The sequence below is a fragment of the Pteropus alecto genome, unplaced genomic scaffold, assembly GCF_000325575.1.
Source record: "Pteropus alecto unplaced genomic scaffold, ASM32557v1 scaffold146, whole genome shotgun sequence".
In the NCBI taxonomy this organism is placed as follows: Eukaryota; Metazoa; Chordata; class Mammalia; order Chiroptera; family Pteropodidae; genus Pteropus; species Pteropus alecto.
Window position 1 is genome coordinate 13,925,896 of NW_006442107.1, and position 17,113 is coordinate 13,943,008.

The window sequence follows — 17,113 nt, forward strand, 5'->3', positions numbered from 1 at the left end:
ACTCAGTGCCTGACTTCATCAACTGTACTGTGGCCTGAAGTCCGGATGATCAGAGCGAGCTTTTACTGTGAGTGGAAGGACAAGAAGCACCCATCTGTTGGACAGACCGCAGTGGTCTCCCCTGGGATATGGTCCCACATTGTGGAGAGGCCCATGAGAGGCAGTGCAAAGGTGAGTAGATCTTAATTTAAGAGATGAAGGATTTTAGAAACCAGGTGAACAGAGGTCGAGTGAATAAACTTCTGCAAAAATATCAATGCTACAAGGTGAGTCAGGACAAGGCATGTAAAGAGTGTCAACAAGCTTAATTACCAAAGACCTAAAAAGTACCAAGAGTTGACTCTTTTTGGACATTAAAGCATCATAAAACAATATCAAGTATATGTGTGGGGGTTGATATTTATTTCCTAACTTCCATCCTGTTTGGAATTTTAACTAGCATATGCTATTTTTGTAGTTCTTGTTTAAAGCTTTTATTTACTGCTATGAGGTCTCATAAAATGGCTCTGCACCTCAACGCACCCTCTCCCCCCAAGGAAAAAAGCACTGAAAAAGCATCTGAAAACATCAACAAAAGAGTTTACTGTATGATCCCATGACATTGAGTTCAAGAACAAGTGAAACCATGGTGAGAGAAGTCAGAATAGTGGTGACCTTCAGTGGGGTTGACCAAGGGGCGAGGGTAGAGGCAGATTTCTGGAGTACTGGAAATATTCTCTCCTTGATCTGGGTGGTGGTTACATGGGTATATACATCTGTCAAAATTCATTGAGCTATATGGGCTTGTGATTTTTGCATCTCATACTTCAAAAATATTTTTTTTAATTACTTTAAGTTGCAGGAGAAATCCTTGAGCATGACTGGAATTTACCCTGGAGAAAAAACTGAAAGGCTCTGAGGGAGGATAAGGGGTCCATGGCTGTGTCCCAGGCCCCTTCCTGACAGTGAATGGAGTACGAAAATCCAGGAGCAGGATGACCGAGTAGCTTTGCCACTGTGTGCAGCTCCCATGATCTCCAAGGACTACACTTTCTTCATGTGAAATGAGAGGGTTAGCACTTTCCAGTCCTAACATATTCTGATTGTGGATTTACTCTCCAGATTATAAATCCTCCCTCTGTGCTTTGTAAAAGGGAAAGTTTTATGTCCCAAACTTATTGTGGTCAACATATACATGATAGCATCATAAAATTCGAACATAGAACACAGAGCTACACCAACCAGGACCCCCACGGACCGTTGCCATGTACTAGTCATGGGGCCACTTCCTCTTACCTTTGACCACCTGTCCCGCCTACCTCCTGCCTATCAGCACTGCACTAAACCAACTGGTAGAAAACGTGCTCCTTTTGGTAGAACCAGGGTAGCAGCAAGCCTATCGCAAATTTCTATCTTTCCACACTAAGAATCCCAGAAAACTGCAGACCTGCTCTCTCCAGGGCTCTGGGTACCTAAAGAGGAGGGTCATGTGGTGCCAGGAAAGCTCAGTGACCACTCAGGGACCGAGCCCTGTGTCACACTTCTACTCCCAAAGAGGGCAGGCTAGGACATGGCAAGGGAATGCTGTTGCATGTTTTCACCGATGACTATAAATAGGAATTACTACAAACAGCTCGCCTTTGTCATTTTTATTTGTACATGTTTGCGAGTCTGCACACACGTGCACAGGACCATGTAGCACATGACAGTCACAGAATCCCTAGCTCGCAGTGCTGACAGGGGTGTGCACACCCTTCCCTGGCCTGTGGACTACAAATGAGCAGTCCAGCTCTCATATAACAGTTTTTGTTTTGTTTTGTTTCTTTTTGCCTTAATTGTCTGATTACCTTGGGACTCCAATTTCCTCTAAAGAACAATGAGGGGGATTGGACCAACCAAAACCCCCTCTAGATCTCCTAATACTGTAAGGTCCCTTGAGAGAGCACTGGGTAGGAGTGAGCAGGCAGGGATTCTGTCTGATGGTACAAACAAACAATACCTACAATTATAATTTTAAAAGCTTTCATAACCACTCTTCTTTTCACTCAAAATGACTGTGGAAGTAGGGCAAGGCTCCTAGGGGACAGGGGCCAGTGAGAAGGCAGGCAATGAAATTAGGTCAAGTTGATAGCAATTCCATTAAAGCAAATGTTAATAAATGTAATCATTAAATAATGAGAGTTAGAGTTATTCACAAAGCATCTTGAGGGCATCAAGAAGGACATTGGAAGATAAAAGAGAACCCTCAAAGATTAATGAGAACTTGCCTAAAAGGCTTTGTGATTTCTCTAGGCCTCAGTCTCTTAATGAAGAGTGTGGACTCCATGACACCTGGATCTTTTCTCCCCAGGTAGGTGCCAGGCTCATTTGCAGGAGAAAATGTTTACAGCTGTGTGCTATTCTGTGAGGAAACATTAAATAGTAAAGGGATCTTACCTGGCATTTAATTGCTGCTGAAGCTCCAAAACACTGGATCTGTTTAGCAGCAGATACTGGGCCTCATTCACCAGAGAAAGAGTGGCTGTTGTACCAGCAGATTGACCTAAAGGTGATGGAATATTTAAAATAAGAGTTTCTAGATATGGAAACAACCTAAGTGTTCATTGATGGATGAATGGGTAAAGAAGATGTTGTGTATATATATAATAATATTCCATTGTGTGTGTGTATATGTAGCAATTCCATTATAGCAAATGTTATACACACACATACATACACACAATGGAATATTATTCACCATTAAATAAAAAAGAAGGAAATCTTGACATTTGTGACAACATGGATAGGTCCTTGAGGGCATTATGTTAAGTGAAATAAGTCAGACAGAGAAAGGCAAATACCATATGATCTCACTTATATATGAAACTTAAAAAGCAAAAACAAAAACGATCTCACAGATACAGAGGACAGATTGGTGGTTGCCAGATGCAAGAGGTCGGGGTGGGCAAAATGGGTGAAGAGGTCAAAAGGTACAAACTTCCAGTTATAAAATAAATAAGTGATGGGGATGTAATGTACAACATGGTGACTACAGTTAATAATGTATTGTATATTTGAAAGTTGCTAAAACAGTAAATCTTAAAAGTTCTCATTACAAGAAAAAGAATTTTTTAACTATGTGTAGTGATAGATGTTAACTAGACTATTGTGGTAATTATTTCACAATGTATACAAATATCAAATCATTATGTTATACACCTGAAACTAACATAATGTTATATGTCAATAATATCTCAATAAAAAATTTTAATAAAAGTTAAATTTTTTTAATTAAAAAAATAAAAGAAAAGAAGAGTTGCTTTCTTGCAATGCAAATGAATCATGCTCCACTGACTTGCATTTTTAAATAGTAGAGACTATTTCCACAAGAGGAAGAAATGGTGCCCTGGAAATAAAAATGTTCCAAGCATAGTTCAAATCTCTCAAAAACAGAAAGCTCAAAAATGAGTTCCTGGTATGTTCTGCTAATAATCTGAAGAAAAATAAATAAAACGCTGAAGTGAAACTGTGCCAGCAAAGACTTGTCAGCAACATACAGAAGAGGAGAAATGGGTGGGGTGGAGCCAGGGGCCCTTCCCAAGGCGGCCGGGGAGAAGGGCCTTGATGAGGGCCACAGGCCCGGGATTGTCTTCTGAATCTACACAGGGAAGAGCTGGTTTTTGCCCTTGGGTAAGTGTGAGATATTGACTTTAGAAATAAATAATACAAGTGTTAAAACTACTAAGGTGGGAAAAACGAGTGAAATAAAATATCAAATGTGGTCAGAACTGCTGGCAGCCTGTCACCCAGCTTCCATCTCCCCGGTGTTGGGCACGCCATCTCTGTCTTTAGCCAAGATGTTGATAACAGGGGCTGGCTGGACCAAAGCCTAGCAAGCTGTCTCCAAACTAGGTATGAGGACCCCGAAGTACACGAAAATAGATACTTCTAAGAGAATCGCTTTTCAGACCCTCTACTTCCAAATGTCTTCTTTGCTAAAATGGCTCTGTCAGAGGAGGAGGTTACAATCCCTCCCCACAGAAGGTCCTTCTCCCAGCTCATAGAGGAAAGGCTGCACCTCTCTCTCCTTTGACACATCGCCCCTGGGGGATAAAAATCTCCAGGGTGGAAAACAAAAGCCCCATTCAAAACCCTAGGGTCTGTGCTGAGAAAATAAGTCTCTAAAGCTTGGGTGAATGATCCTCCGCAGGTCAGATGAGTTCCAATTCTTTGCTCTCCACAAAACTGCCACACCTAATTAAGTTGTCAAGCGACAGATGATTCAAGTCATCTGAATGTTAGATCCCTGTGTCTCAGAAGAAAGGTTTGAGTGACAGTGCGTTAGCTGAACTCCTTTCATCTCCAGCTCTTTATTGACTGCAACAAGGTTTTTCAGAAGAGAACCAATGCTTAGCACCAGCTCTTCTGGTCATAGGTGACAATTACTCATGAATAAGGGAATTAATGGTGGGCAGCTTAGCTGTCTCATTAAAAGATTTATTTTCAAGAATGTTTTCTCTTTATGTTTAATAATAATCTTTTGAAATTTATAACATATTTTTGTTGTTTTGATCAACTATGTACTATTAAAAATTATGATAAGAACTCAACCTAGAAGAAATTTCCTAATGCTTAGACTCTTATGATCACAGTAAACTTTAAAAATAGTTATACATTTTAATTTATATATGATTTTAGTTTCAAATTAAATATGATAAGGTGATCAAAGAAAGATTTTCAAGCATAAACTATATAACTAAAATAAAATTTTGTCATGAAAATGGAATGGAAATATAAGTTGAAGAAGAAAAAGGAAAGAAATAAAATTTCTGACCATGAAAAGACTGTTCGTTCATATATTTTTAATGAACATTCAAGGGAATCAAATCACTATGGTATTGAGATTCCACTGGCTAATATTTAAAAGGGTGATGTACAAGCTTTAATTTAAAATGAATATATTTACAATATGCTGGAAATCTCATCCCATGCAACTATTTAAACTAGTTTTGTAAATTTAGATGACAATATAAAAATGTATGAGGAGGTAATATAGCTTTAAAAAAAATTCTTCTAAGGTATAGCAACACAAAAATGCTTGGAGATCTGTGACCTAGACCATCAGAAACTTCTCTTTCATAAATGACTTGAAGTGATCATGTCTCTAATCGTGTCTCTAAGCTTATCCAGGCCCAAGCACCACCAGCTCACCTCTTCGATAAAATGAGCATAAGTTTATTCCCTTTTTCCATCACACAGCAACTCAAATTCTTTAACAGCTCATGACATGAAAAATTAACAAAACTTGGAAAAGCCTAAGTAGATTACATCCTTTGATTCCTCTGTCATACATTTGCAGAGTCATAGGTTCACCCGTGCAGGTCCCAAGACCCTGTTACTGGTCCCCATATAGTCAGAATGCTGTTTGGATTTACAAGCCAGTCTCTCTTGAGAGACCATCAGTAGGCAAGGTTATCTCTACACAAACCAGTAATGTAGCAATGATCTACGCCATCATTTATCTAGAATTTACTGAGCAGCTACTATGTACCAGGTGTTGTTCTAGGCACTGGGGATGCAACACTGAACAAAATAGACAAAAATCCCTCATAAAGCTTATGATCCAGTAGAGGAAATGCAGGACATACACACAATAACTGAGAAAACGCCTGATCTATAGGATGTGAAAAGTGCCACAGAGAAAAATAAAACAGGGAAGGGAGCTGAGGGAGTTCCAGCAAGAGCTCTGGTTTGAAGGACAGCTGTCAGACGAGGCTTCCCCGAGAAGACAACATTTGAGCAGAAACCTGAAAACAATCTCTCCTTCCCCTAAGGCACTGTTAACTTACAAAGCACATTCTTCTCTGCTGTCTCACTTCATCCTAAAAATAGCTTATGGCAGGAAGATTGTCACGAAACGTTTTAAAGTCCAAGAAGTCGAGTTCTACATGAGTTGAGGAACCATGAGGCCCAAGAATCTGCCAAGGTCTCGCAACCATTTGGAGACAGAACCAAGACTTTTCTCAAGACATAGCAAGCTACCAATGATTTTATTTATCGATACGAAATTGTGCTTCTAAACATGCATGGCTGAGGCAGAGCACTTGAGCAGAGGCCAAGTGGCTGCCTAGAATCCCACCTCGGCCTCTCAGGGTTCTCCTAGAGACCACACGCACGCAGGTCCTGCTGACCTGGGGCCACCGCAGCACCTTTCTGCCGAAGGCTGATCACTCCACATGAGCAAACAGATTGTCCTGTAACTGTTTCACAGGCTGATTTTGATGTATGCAAGGATGAGCCCGAGTTCCTGTCCCCTAAGACCCAATCCGAAATGTGATACCTTTGCCGTGTTTCTTCGCATTTCTTTGAAAGTTTGAACTTTGTTTGATCAAATGACATGGACGGCCCAGGAACTCTGACAACCAGCTTGAAATTTTTTCTCCACAATCAGAAGTATTTACCCTGACCCAAAAAAAAAAGAGAGAGAGAGAGAGAGAGAGAGAATAGTCCATGTTACATAGTATTTCTTTAAGTAATAACCTAATGGCATAACATCACATCACATCACATCACACCACACCACACCACACCACACCACACCACACCACACCACACCACACCACACCACACCACATCACATCACATCATGTCACACCACATCACACCACATCACACCACATCACATCACACCACATCACACCACATCACACCACATCACATCATTGAGCCCCCAGCCAGAAGGAAGCCTAACGTGACAGGCATGCTTAGGAAGCTGCAGGAAGATATCCAAGGCACAGGAAGACCTAAGAACTGGGCCTGTGCAACACTTTCAGATCAGATAAAAAGCTTCAGAAGCTCCTCTTGAAAGATCTTATTTATATGAATTACAGCCACTGAAAACCACAAACCTTGGAATTTGAGACTTTCCAGAGCATTATTTTGCTTTAAGAACGTCTCGAACCCAGGCACATCTTAGTTTTTTACTATGGGCCTGACTACGATATTTTTCCTCACAGCCAGACTACACAGACTGATGTATTTGGTTTGTGAAAAGAACATTATGCCTACAAATTCTCAATATGTGTACATTTATTGATTTGGTTTTTAAAAAACTGAATCTCCTAGAATTTTTAAAAATAATTTTAAATTTTAAAAAATTTAATGTGCACATCGCCAGAATTTATAATGCAGAATTGTTAATATCTTATATCTTAAGATACATATTATTTGAAACCTACCTTATCTTTAATTTTTACCAGAAAAAAATAGTTGCCTTTCTTTGCTGAAAGGGAAGAGAAGAATGAAATCTCACTTTGCAGCACATCCTCTCTGGTGCTTTGAGAAAGTACACCGAATCCTATTTTTATTATCTTATGTACTCATAGTTCCAAGCATAAGAAACCTCTAGTTATCTAAAAAGCTTTATGAACCGGAAAATGGCATCTCTCTCAGATGCAGCTAAACGAAATGTACAACCAGGGATGGGCCTGAGAAGCAACTACAGGCATTCCTAAATGGCTATATTTCTTTCTATGTGAAGATGTGCAATAGTGACATGCAAAAATGTTTGCCCAAAATTCATTGCCCTAATTCGATGTGCTACAATGAATGTTTATCAGCACAAGTCCTGGTGAAAGGACACATGGTGTGCTCAACTCTTGACCTCCAGGATGGTCAGGGCCCAGTTATGCTGAGCAGGATCATCACACTATTGCCTTCGCACCTTTCTTGAATGTGTAGCCCTTCATCGCCCCAGTGAGATCCAGGCACCCTAATAACTTGAGTCCAATTCAGATGTAGCTTTAGTATTTAACATATCATTTCATGATTTACATGATAGTATATGAGGCAGTGCAGAAGGAAATGTAATTTATGAATTATCACCTGATAATTGTACAACCTGAGGGACATCATGACGCCCCCTTCACCCTCAGCTTCCCCATCCAATCCATCAGTTAGTTCATGTAAGTTTACCTCCAGATTATATAGCTGACACCCACCTGATTTTCTCCCTGACCCTGGTGAAGCTTCCATCTTGTCTCACCTGTGCTCCTAACACAGGTGCTCAGCTGGTCATCCCATTTGCACCCTAACCCCCTTCCAACAACTCTACAACCACCAACCAGGCTTCATAATGTGAATCAGGTCCATTCCCTCACCACTCCACTGTGGCCACCCCACCTGAGCTCCACCATGCCTCCTCCAAACTGTTCCCCACATCACCCCACCTCCCCCACACCACAGTGTTCCAGGCTCTGAGGGAGCAACAGAGACTGAGTCCCATTCTCCCAAGTCAGCATTCTAGTGAGAGGGACTGAAGATATAGGTTGGGGGAATAATAAATGCCAAGGAGAAGGCTATGACAAGGCAAGCAGAGAGGGAGGGGCTGATTTCTGTGGAAGGTCAGGTGACCCCTCTAAGAAGAGGTCTTTTCAGCAGAGACTGACAGAGGTGAGGGAGCGAGCGCTGTGGAGGTATAAGTAGAGGAAGAGCATGTCAAGAAGAGGGAGCAGCGAGTGCAAAGTCCTGAGGAGGGAGCATGCTAAATAGGTTTGAAGAACAGCAAGGAGCCAGTGTGATGAGAGGGAAGCACATGAGGTAGGAACAGCGGCAGACTGGATGGAGGACACAACAGACGACTCTTCCCCCTCAGTGTCACCCTGCAGATGGACCTGAGATTTTCACCTGCTGCAGAGTCTCACCTGTCCGTACAGACTTTGCTTTGGCAAATCTGAGCCTGTTCACCATTTTCCTCAAGAGGCACCTCTATAGGCTCCATCCCTGATGAACAAAGGTTAGAGACAAACTTATTATCACGCAAAAATGACAACTATGTAAATAAAAGTCCATTATCATGAAATATACAAGACTTATTATGACCCCAGAAATTGGCCGAATCAAATAAGTGGGTCTTGGAAATCTCTTTATAACACAGAGATTCTCTTCAGCATGATCAGTACCACCAATAGCATGTCCATTGAGCATCATTCTCATGGGAGACCCTGCCCTGGGGCAGTCACATCCATAGTCCCTGGAACACTATAAATCTCTTTGAAAGTTTTCTCTACCTCTGGATGACTCCACATCCCGAGGTCATTATTCTCTAAGCTACCCCAAATCCTTTAGAAATAGGCAGGGTGAAGGCTCAATCAGCACAGAGTGTCAATTCTCAGTGGCCCCTAGGAGTCAGCATCGAATTGGAGTACTGCAGCAATCATCATTAGCCCCCAAAACCTGCTACTATGTCAGTGGGGTTGGGAAGCTATTCTTTTTTAAAATTGTGATATAATCATCATACATTAAAGGAGTATATAACATACGTATGTAAGTTTAAAAATAGTAATAATTAACGCTCATGTACTCACTACTCAACTAAAGTGGTATTCATTCTTTAAATAAAATTAGAGTGAAATATGTGGATGAAACTAAAAGAAACTGAGCCGATACCATTAAGGAGTGAAAGACCTTTAATAACAGCTGGAAGTGCTGAGGCCCTCTGCCACTGAGCACTACTCCTCATCCTCCATGAGTCATTAAAAGTACAAGGAAAAGGCATGAAGCCAAGACTCCTAAATAGAACTTGTGAAGGCCCCTACTTGTGGAGAAAAGAAGTAGGACCTCCTCCCGTGTGACCCACCTATGTCTCCAGCCGTCTCCAAGTTGCTGCCAGTCACACTGCCCAGCAGCATGACCCAACCTGTCCCTTAGGTAAGAACGTTATGCACATCTGCATCCCTGCTCATTCTGGTCCTGCTTCACCACGCACAGCACAGCACAGAAAACTGGTACACGCCCTCGTACTCACAAGCTTTAGATCACACCTGCTGCCCAGGCATGTGCCCATCACAATAGGCTTTACACCACCATGAAGAGAAGCAACAATTTGTGTCACAGATGTTCCACCTTATATGTGCACAGCCAGGTCCACACTCCTGTCCCTGTATGGGGAAAGCCAGAAGAGGAACTAATCCAAGAGAAGGAATGCACTGCGCTGAATGAATATAGATGCTGACATGTCAAAAAGATGTGTATGCACCCACAGGGAAGAGAAGTAAAGTGAGATCAGAACACTGGTTATGAGGAAGTAACCACAGCATGTGGAAAAGTGCCAAGGCACAAATGTACCCTTGGGCAGCCAGCAGGAGGCTTATCCTCAGCTTCTTTCTACCTTTATCCGAGACTCTGCATAAATCACTCTGCTTAAATCATATAAAATCATTTCTATTGTCCTCAGATGCTTTATAAAGGTCATTACAAGCCTCTTGTTAAGGCAATGACATCAGGGGACCCTACATGCATTGAACTCAAGGGGCCCGCCTCCAACAAAGTACATGGGGGCTGAGTTCATGCCATATGTACTGTCCCTGTGCTCAGCTCAGAGATACCGAGGAATAAAATAGCCCGATGTCTGGACTCAAGATGCCTGAAATCTTTGAGTCCCACACATAAAGCCATTATAATGTGTGCTTCATTGTTTATTAATTAGTTTGTTCTTTCATACATTGCCAAAAAATGCTTACTCCACCTGCAGTGGTGAAAGCCCCTATGAGTGAGCAAAATATCTGATGCATGTAGGGGACATCACACCACCTCAAAAAGTGCTGCTAATTTGGAGTAGAAGATAATTGAATATTTGTAGTTTTTTCTCTCACCCTTTCCTTACATTCTGAAAGTCAGGATATATATTTTTATGCTTCAGAGAATAGAAAGTGGAGTAATCCACTCAACTCTTTTTGAATGTTAATATCCTGGGTACTTGAACTTGAACAAGAAAAGTACAATAAAAGAAGGTAATATATCAATCTCACTAATAAAATTAGGCATAAAAATACTAAGCAAAATATCAACAAACTAAATGTATCAAAAAACTTATTGCCAACTAGTGTTTTCTCTCCCCCAAGAGGGCAAGGATAGTTCAGCACTAGACAATCTGCTAATGTAAGATGTCGCACTAATAGAATACAGGAGAAAAATATGACAATAGATGTAGGAAAAGCATTCAGTAAGAATTGACTATTAATCATGATAAAACTTTTAGCTAAATAAGGAAAAAACTGATTTAGCCTGGTAAATCAAATCAAATACCTACGGTAAACACCATTCTTATTTTTGAGACTTTAGAAGCATTCTATTGAAATCAGTAACAAAAAAGGATATCTTCCATCCTGCTCCAACATTATATGAGACGGCATAGTCAATGAAGTAAGATAAGAAAAGAAAAAAGAGAAATAAAAATTAGAAAGGAAGATATGAAATTGTCATTATTAGAAGATGATATGCCTATTTACATAGAACAAACAAGAAAGTCTTCAGACCAACTAATAAAACTAACAGGAATTTAGAAAAAGTACTGGATAAAACATTGATATATAAAAGTCAATAATGTCTCTATATGGTATTAATAACCAATTAAGACATTTAATAGAAAAAATAGTATTCAAAATACTCCAATTACATAAGCAAAAAATGTGCAAAATTTTTCTGGAAAATACTATTAAATTTTTGAAGTAATGAAAGAAGTTTTAAATAGAGATACTATTTACATATAAAAGACTCAAAATTATATGACATAAATTCTCCTGAAATGAATATATGACATTACAATCAAATTATGATTATAAATATGTAATTGCAAAATATGTGATTTTGCAATCAAAATCCCAAAAGGACACACCAATGAAAATACAGAGATTGTCAAAATGGATTTTAAAAAGCATGAGCCAACTGCAGCTGGATACAAGCCACTCACTTCTAATATAATGATATAGGCAGATTAAAAGTAAAATGGAGCCATCAAGAAAACAAAATGACAACCTACAGAATGGAAGAAAAAAATTTTAAATTATAGATCTGAAAAAGGACTTATATCCAGAACATATATAAAGAACTCTTAACTCAATAATTCAAAAATAAATAAACAAAGAATTTGAATGGATATTTTTCTAAAGAAGATATACAATGACTAATAAACACTTGAAAAGTGGCCAACATTATTATCTAGGGAAATGCAAATCAAAGCCACATGTGGTACCACCACACGCCCACTAGGATGGCTATTAAAAACAATAACAGAAAATAAAAAATGTTGAGCAGGGTGTGGAGAAACTTGCACCTTCATACATTGCTGGTGGGAGTGTAAAATGGTGATGCAGCCACTGTGAAAATGTTAACAATAGAGTTACCATAGGACCTGGCATTTCTACTCCTAGATATATACCCAAGATATTTGTACATAAATATGCACAGCAGCATTATTCATAATAGCAAAAAAGTGGAAACAATCTAAATATCCACCAACTGATAAATGGATAAAAAATATGGTATATCCATTCAATGGAATATTATTCAATAATATGAATGAACTTTGAAAATATTATGCTAAGAGAAAGAAGCCAGTTACATATTATGTGATTCTATGTATATGAAACATCCAGAACAGGTAAATTCATAAAAAAAGAAAGTAGATTAGTGGTTGCCAGGGCATGGGAATGAGGTTGGAAATGGGAAGTGACTTTCAATGGGCACGGTATTTCTCCTTTAGGGTGAGGAAAATGTTCTAAGATTGATTGTGGTGATGGTTGTACAACCCTGTGAATATACAAAAAAAACACTGAACTGTATACTTTAAAAAGATACGTTTTATGGTATGTTCAATAAATATCAATAAAGCTAGAAGAAATAAATAAAAAGGTAGAAAATGATATAGCCTGCAAATATTAATCAAAAGAGAGTTGAATGGCTATATTAATAGTAGACAAAGAATTTCATACTTCGCAGAAAAGAAACAAAGAAAATTACCAGGTATAAAGAAGAACATTACTTAAAGACAACAATTCACCAACAAGACACAATAATACTAAACAAAGCAAAAACTAACAGCACTAAAAGGGAAAATAGACCAACTCGCAATTATAGTTGGGGACTTCAACACTCCTTTCTCAGTAATCAACAGAACTAGTAGTCAGAAAAATCAGCAAGTATATAGAAAAACAGCAAAATGGTACAGTCATTCTAGAAAATGGTTTGGTAGTTTCTTTTAAAGATAAATATACACTTATCATACAAGCCAGCAATCCACTTCTACATATTTATTCTAGAAAAATGAAAACTTCTGTTCACCTAAAAACCTGCACATGAATGCTTATAGCAGCTCTATTCATAATTGCTCAAAAATAGAAACAACCCAAATATTCATCAACAGATAAATGGATAAACACATTTCAAGTGTTCAGCAGCCACAAGTGACTAATGACTGGACACTATAGACACACTATACACACTGAACATTTCCACCATTACAGAAAGTTGCATTGGACAGAGCTGGTCTATACTTTTATACACGTTGGATAGTTTATACTAAAACTCAGCATGGAAGACTTAAAGCTTCCTGTACATATTACAATGAGTGAAGGAAATAAAAGAAATATAAGTGAAAAGGACATTATATGATTCAAAAGTTACACCTGTTCACTTTCAGATTGCACCATCAGACCTTTACCTCTCCCCAGAAAAGTCCCACAGCACAAGAGGAGCAAACTTTTTGTTGTCTTTTCTAGACACCATTTCACATACTTCGGGATTATTTTAATATTTGGAAAAGCCATTATTTTGCTTTCATATGAGTATAAGAGCCACTCTTGACACCTGCATTTTGAAAATGAAGCCAGTTTTCACACCTTTGGCTTTGATGACCATGATCCTTTGCTGCAGGTCAATGAAGGGCTGGATCAGGCAGAGCCGGGGCTCCTGCTTCTGACTCAGGCAAATGCCGTTGTGATTCACAACCATCCAGCTACGATCATATAGCAGCCCTTGCTTTTCTAGAGGCCATCTGGTCACCTAAACAAAAATGTAAGCACATTTTAGGCCAGGGCTCCTCAGAAATGATCTTCATGTTATTGCACAAACACAGATGAACTTGAGGAATCCAGCACATACTCTTGAAGGAAGAAAGGGAGGAAGAAAAGAAAGTAAAACAAAGAGCACAATGCAAAAGAGACAGTGCGGGATCTAGATACCTTCCACTCACCCCACAGATTCACTTTCAGCCCTTCTCCACTGCAACCTGTTTTTTAAGTAGGTAGGTGCCTGTACATGGTACAACATTCAGAGAGAACAAGGTGTACATGAAAAGTAAGTCTCCACTCCACTCCTGTCTCAGCTCCCCTCCCCAGTCTCCATCACTCCTGCTTTCTGTATTTCTGCCACAGTGATGAATGCCTGAAAAGGCAGATCCTGATACTGTAGACATATTCCTTGCACAATTTTTGGCTACCCTGGAATGGTCACTGAGTTGATCCACTTTAAGTGTTCAGGTTTTCCTGAATTCTTCATATTTCTACAAAATTAAAATATAAATTACACCCAGTGCCCAGATCTTGCATTCTAATACCATTCTCCAATAAAAAGAATCAGGATTCCTTGGAGAAATAGTTGATTCCAGGGATGGGCCAGGAATACACAAGATGAGCCAGGAGCACCTTGCAGTGCTAGAAAATTAAGGAAGTGCTCAAAAATCACAACGTCAAAGGGATGCAGGAGTCATCTGAAAGTGTGTCCAATTGCCAAAATTGGAACAATTATAATAATAATAATAATAATAATAATGTAGTATCTGATTATTACCCAAAGTAAAAAACAAATATCCATGAGTCTATAATAATATGAATGAATGAAAGAATGAATGAATGAACGAATGAATGAATGAATGAATGAATGAATAGGGGCAGAAAGTCTCATAGAGACTCCTTCATCTAGAAGAATCCCAAAATAATCGAGTAAATGCTTCCCCCTCAAGAAGGTGGAGCATAACTCCCTACCACTTAAGTGTGGGCTACACTTAGTGACTTACTTCCAAAGAGTACAGTATGGAAATGGGGTGGAAGGGAAACTTTACAGTGAAGAAAGCTGGCAAACACTATCTCTATCGGGTGATCCAGGTTAACATCAATAGTGATAAGTCATGTTAATAGTACATACCCTGATACAATACGATGAGAATAGCACTTTATCTCTGCGGTCCTTCTCCCCCAAAACCCATATCCCAGTCTAATCATGAGAAAGACCTCAGACAAACTCAAATTGAGGAACATTCCAAAAATACCTGAACTAGTACTCCTCAAAACTGTCAGGATCTTTAGATGGCCAACACTTTGTGGTGGATCTTTAGGCATCTCCTCCTAGACCCACACATGGGATGCCCCTGCCTTGAGTGGGATGAGGACCATGGTACCCACAATTTTCCTCTCCTGGTCTGAGAGAGACAGCTAAGAAAAGCACTAACAGATCCCTCTGATGTCTGTAAGTTAGCCAAAGATCATCAGCCTCAGAACCATGAGTCAGGCCCTAGTCCTGGCCAATTCAGGCTGGCATCCCTGTCTCAACTCCTGTTCATGGGTTGCACTGTGGTCTAGATGTCAGATGATGCCAGAGACAATGGCCTTTATTCATTCCTCGTCTTACTTAGCAGTATTTAGACAACTGACCCTTCTACCTACTTCCTGGCACCTGGATTCCTCTCCCCTCCCAGGGCTCCACTTCACAGGTTGCTCCCCTCAGTCTCCTCTGCCTACTCCTCCTCCACTCAATCTGCAAATGTTAGGGTACCTTGGGGCTCCGTTGAGGCTCCTTCTTCTCTCTACACTCTCTCCCTGTGTCATAGCACCTGTTCCCCAGACAAGTCACTGCAAATGCTGATGACTCCCCATTTCTAGCTCCAGCCCAGCCCTCCACTCTGGGTGTCAGACACACATCCACAGACACATCGGACTTCCCCTGGGCAACACCGACCTCTCAATTTCCCCTCAGACCTGCCCCTCCTCCAGCTTTTCCCATTTCATCAGCAACGTCACTGTGGACTCAGCGGCTCCAGTCTTCCTATGCTCCTTCTTCGCCTTCACACCCCACATCCAACCCACCAACTCTACTACCAAAACGTTTCTTGATGTTTTTTATTTCCCTCCACCTCGGCTGCCATCACTTCGGTTGAGGGGTCAGCAAAGTGTGGCCCATGGACCACATCCCACCCACTGCCTGTTTTTATAAAGTTTTGCTAAACCACGAGTGTCCTCATTCATTAAAGTATATAGTCTGCAAGTGCTTTCATCCTACCACGGCAGAGCTGAGCAGTCATAATAGAGACTGCATGGCCTGCAAAGTCTAGAATATTCACTGTGGTCCTTGCTGATATATAATAGTGGCTTTAATATAATCTGCTATCATCTCTTGCCTGGATTACTGTGGTGTCTCCTAACTGATCTCCCTGCTTCCTCTCTCACCCTCCCACAAGCCAGTGTCCACTCAGCAGCTGGTAAGATCTTCCTAAAACAAAAATGAAATCAAGTAACTCCCTTGCTAAAATCCTTTCAATAGCTTCCTATTCCACTTAGAAGAAAATCACTAAACTCTGTCACCCTCTGTAATCTAGTCCCTGTTTACCCCATCTCTCAACACCCGGCCTTCTCACCACTCCCCACTATTCGGCCACATGGCTTTCTTTCAGTTCTTCCAATGGACCAGGCGCTTTCTTACCTCAGGGTCTGCTCACATGCTGTTCCCTCTTCCTGAAATGCTCTTCCACCTCCTTCTGGATGCCTGACTCCCAGGTCTCAGATTAAATGTTCCCTCCTCAAGAAGACTTTCCTAATATCTCCAAATATAATCTAAGTATCCATTGCAATGGACTAAATGTTTGTGTCTCCCAAACTTCATATGTTAAAATCCTAGCCCCGAGTATCAAGTTCTTAGGAGGTGGGGCCTTTGGGAGGTTACTAGGTCATAAGGGTGGAGCCTTCATGAATGAGATTAATGCTCTTATTAAAAAGACCTCAGGGAGCTCCCTCACCCCTACTTCCATGTGAGGACGCAGCAAGAAGACAGCCATCTATGAACCAGAAAGTGAGCCCTCACCAGACACTGAATCTGCCAGTGCCTTACTCTTGGACTTCCAGCCTCCAGAACTGTAAGAAATCATTTCTGTTGTTTATATGCCACCCAGTTGATAGTGCTTTAGTACAGCAACCCAAATGGACTAAGATACCCGCCCACCAGAATTCTCTCTTGCATACCCTAGCTTTTGCCTTCTTGGCCCTTGATCAGCAGTGTGATCCCATTTACTTGGGTGGTGTCTGGTCTTGTTTGTTTTCCTTCTGAGACA

The 17,113-nt window shown here is 40.4% G+C and overlaps 1 protein-coding gene across 2 annotated transcripts in view; it reads right to left on the reverse strand.

The window, feature by feature from the left end:
* Positions 1 to 17,113, reverse strand: part of MOCOS (molybdenum cofactor sulfurase) — a 41,067-nt gene that overhangs the window by 5,446 nt on the left and 18,508 nt on the right. For both annotated transcript variants that reach the window (XM_025038697.1, XM_006919958.3), the window contains exons 9-12: positions 13,635 to 13,797; positions 8,661 to 8,739; positions 6,299 to 6,420; positions 2,416 to 2,521 (exon numbers count right to left, since the gene is read on the reverse strand). In XM_025038697.1, the coding sequence (XP_024894465.1) occupies positions 2,416 to 2,521; positions 6,299 to 6,420; positions 8,661 to 8,739; positions 13,635 to 13,797 (470 nt within the window). The remainder of the gene's footprint in view (positions 1 to 2,415; positions 2,522 to 6,298; positions 6,421 to 8,660; positions 8,740 to 13,634; positions 13,798 to 17,113) is intronic.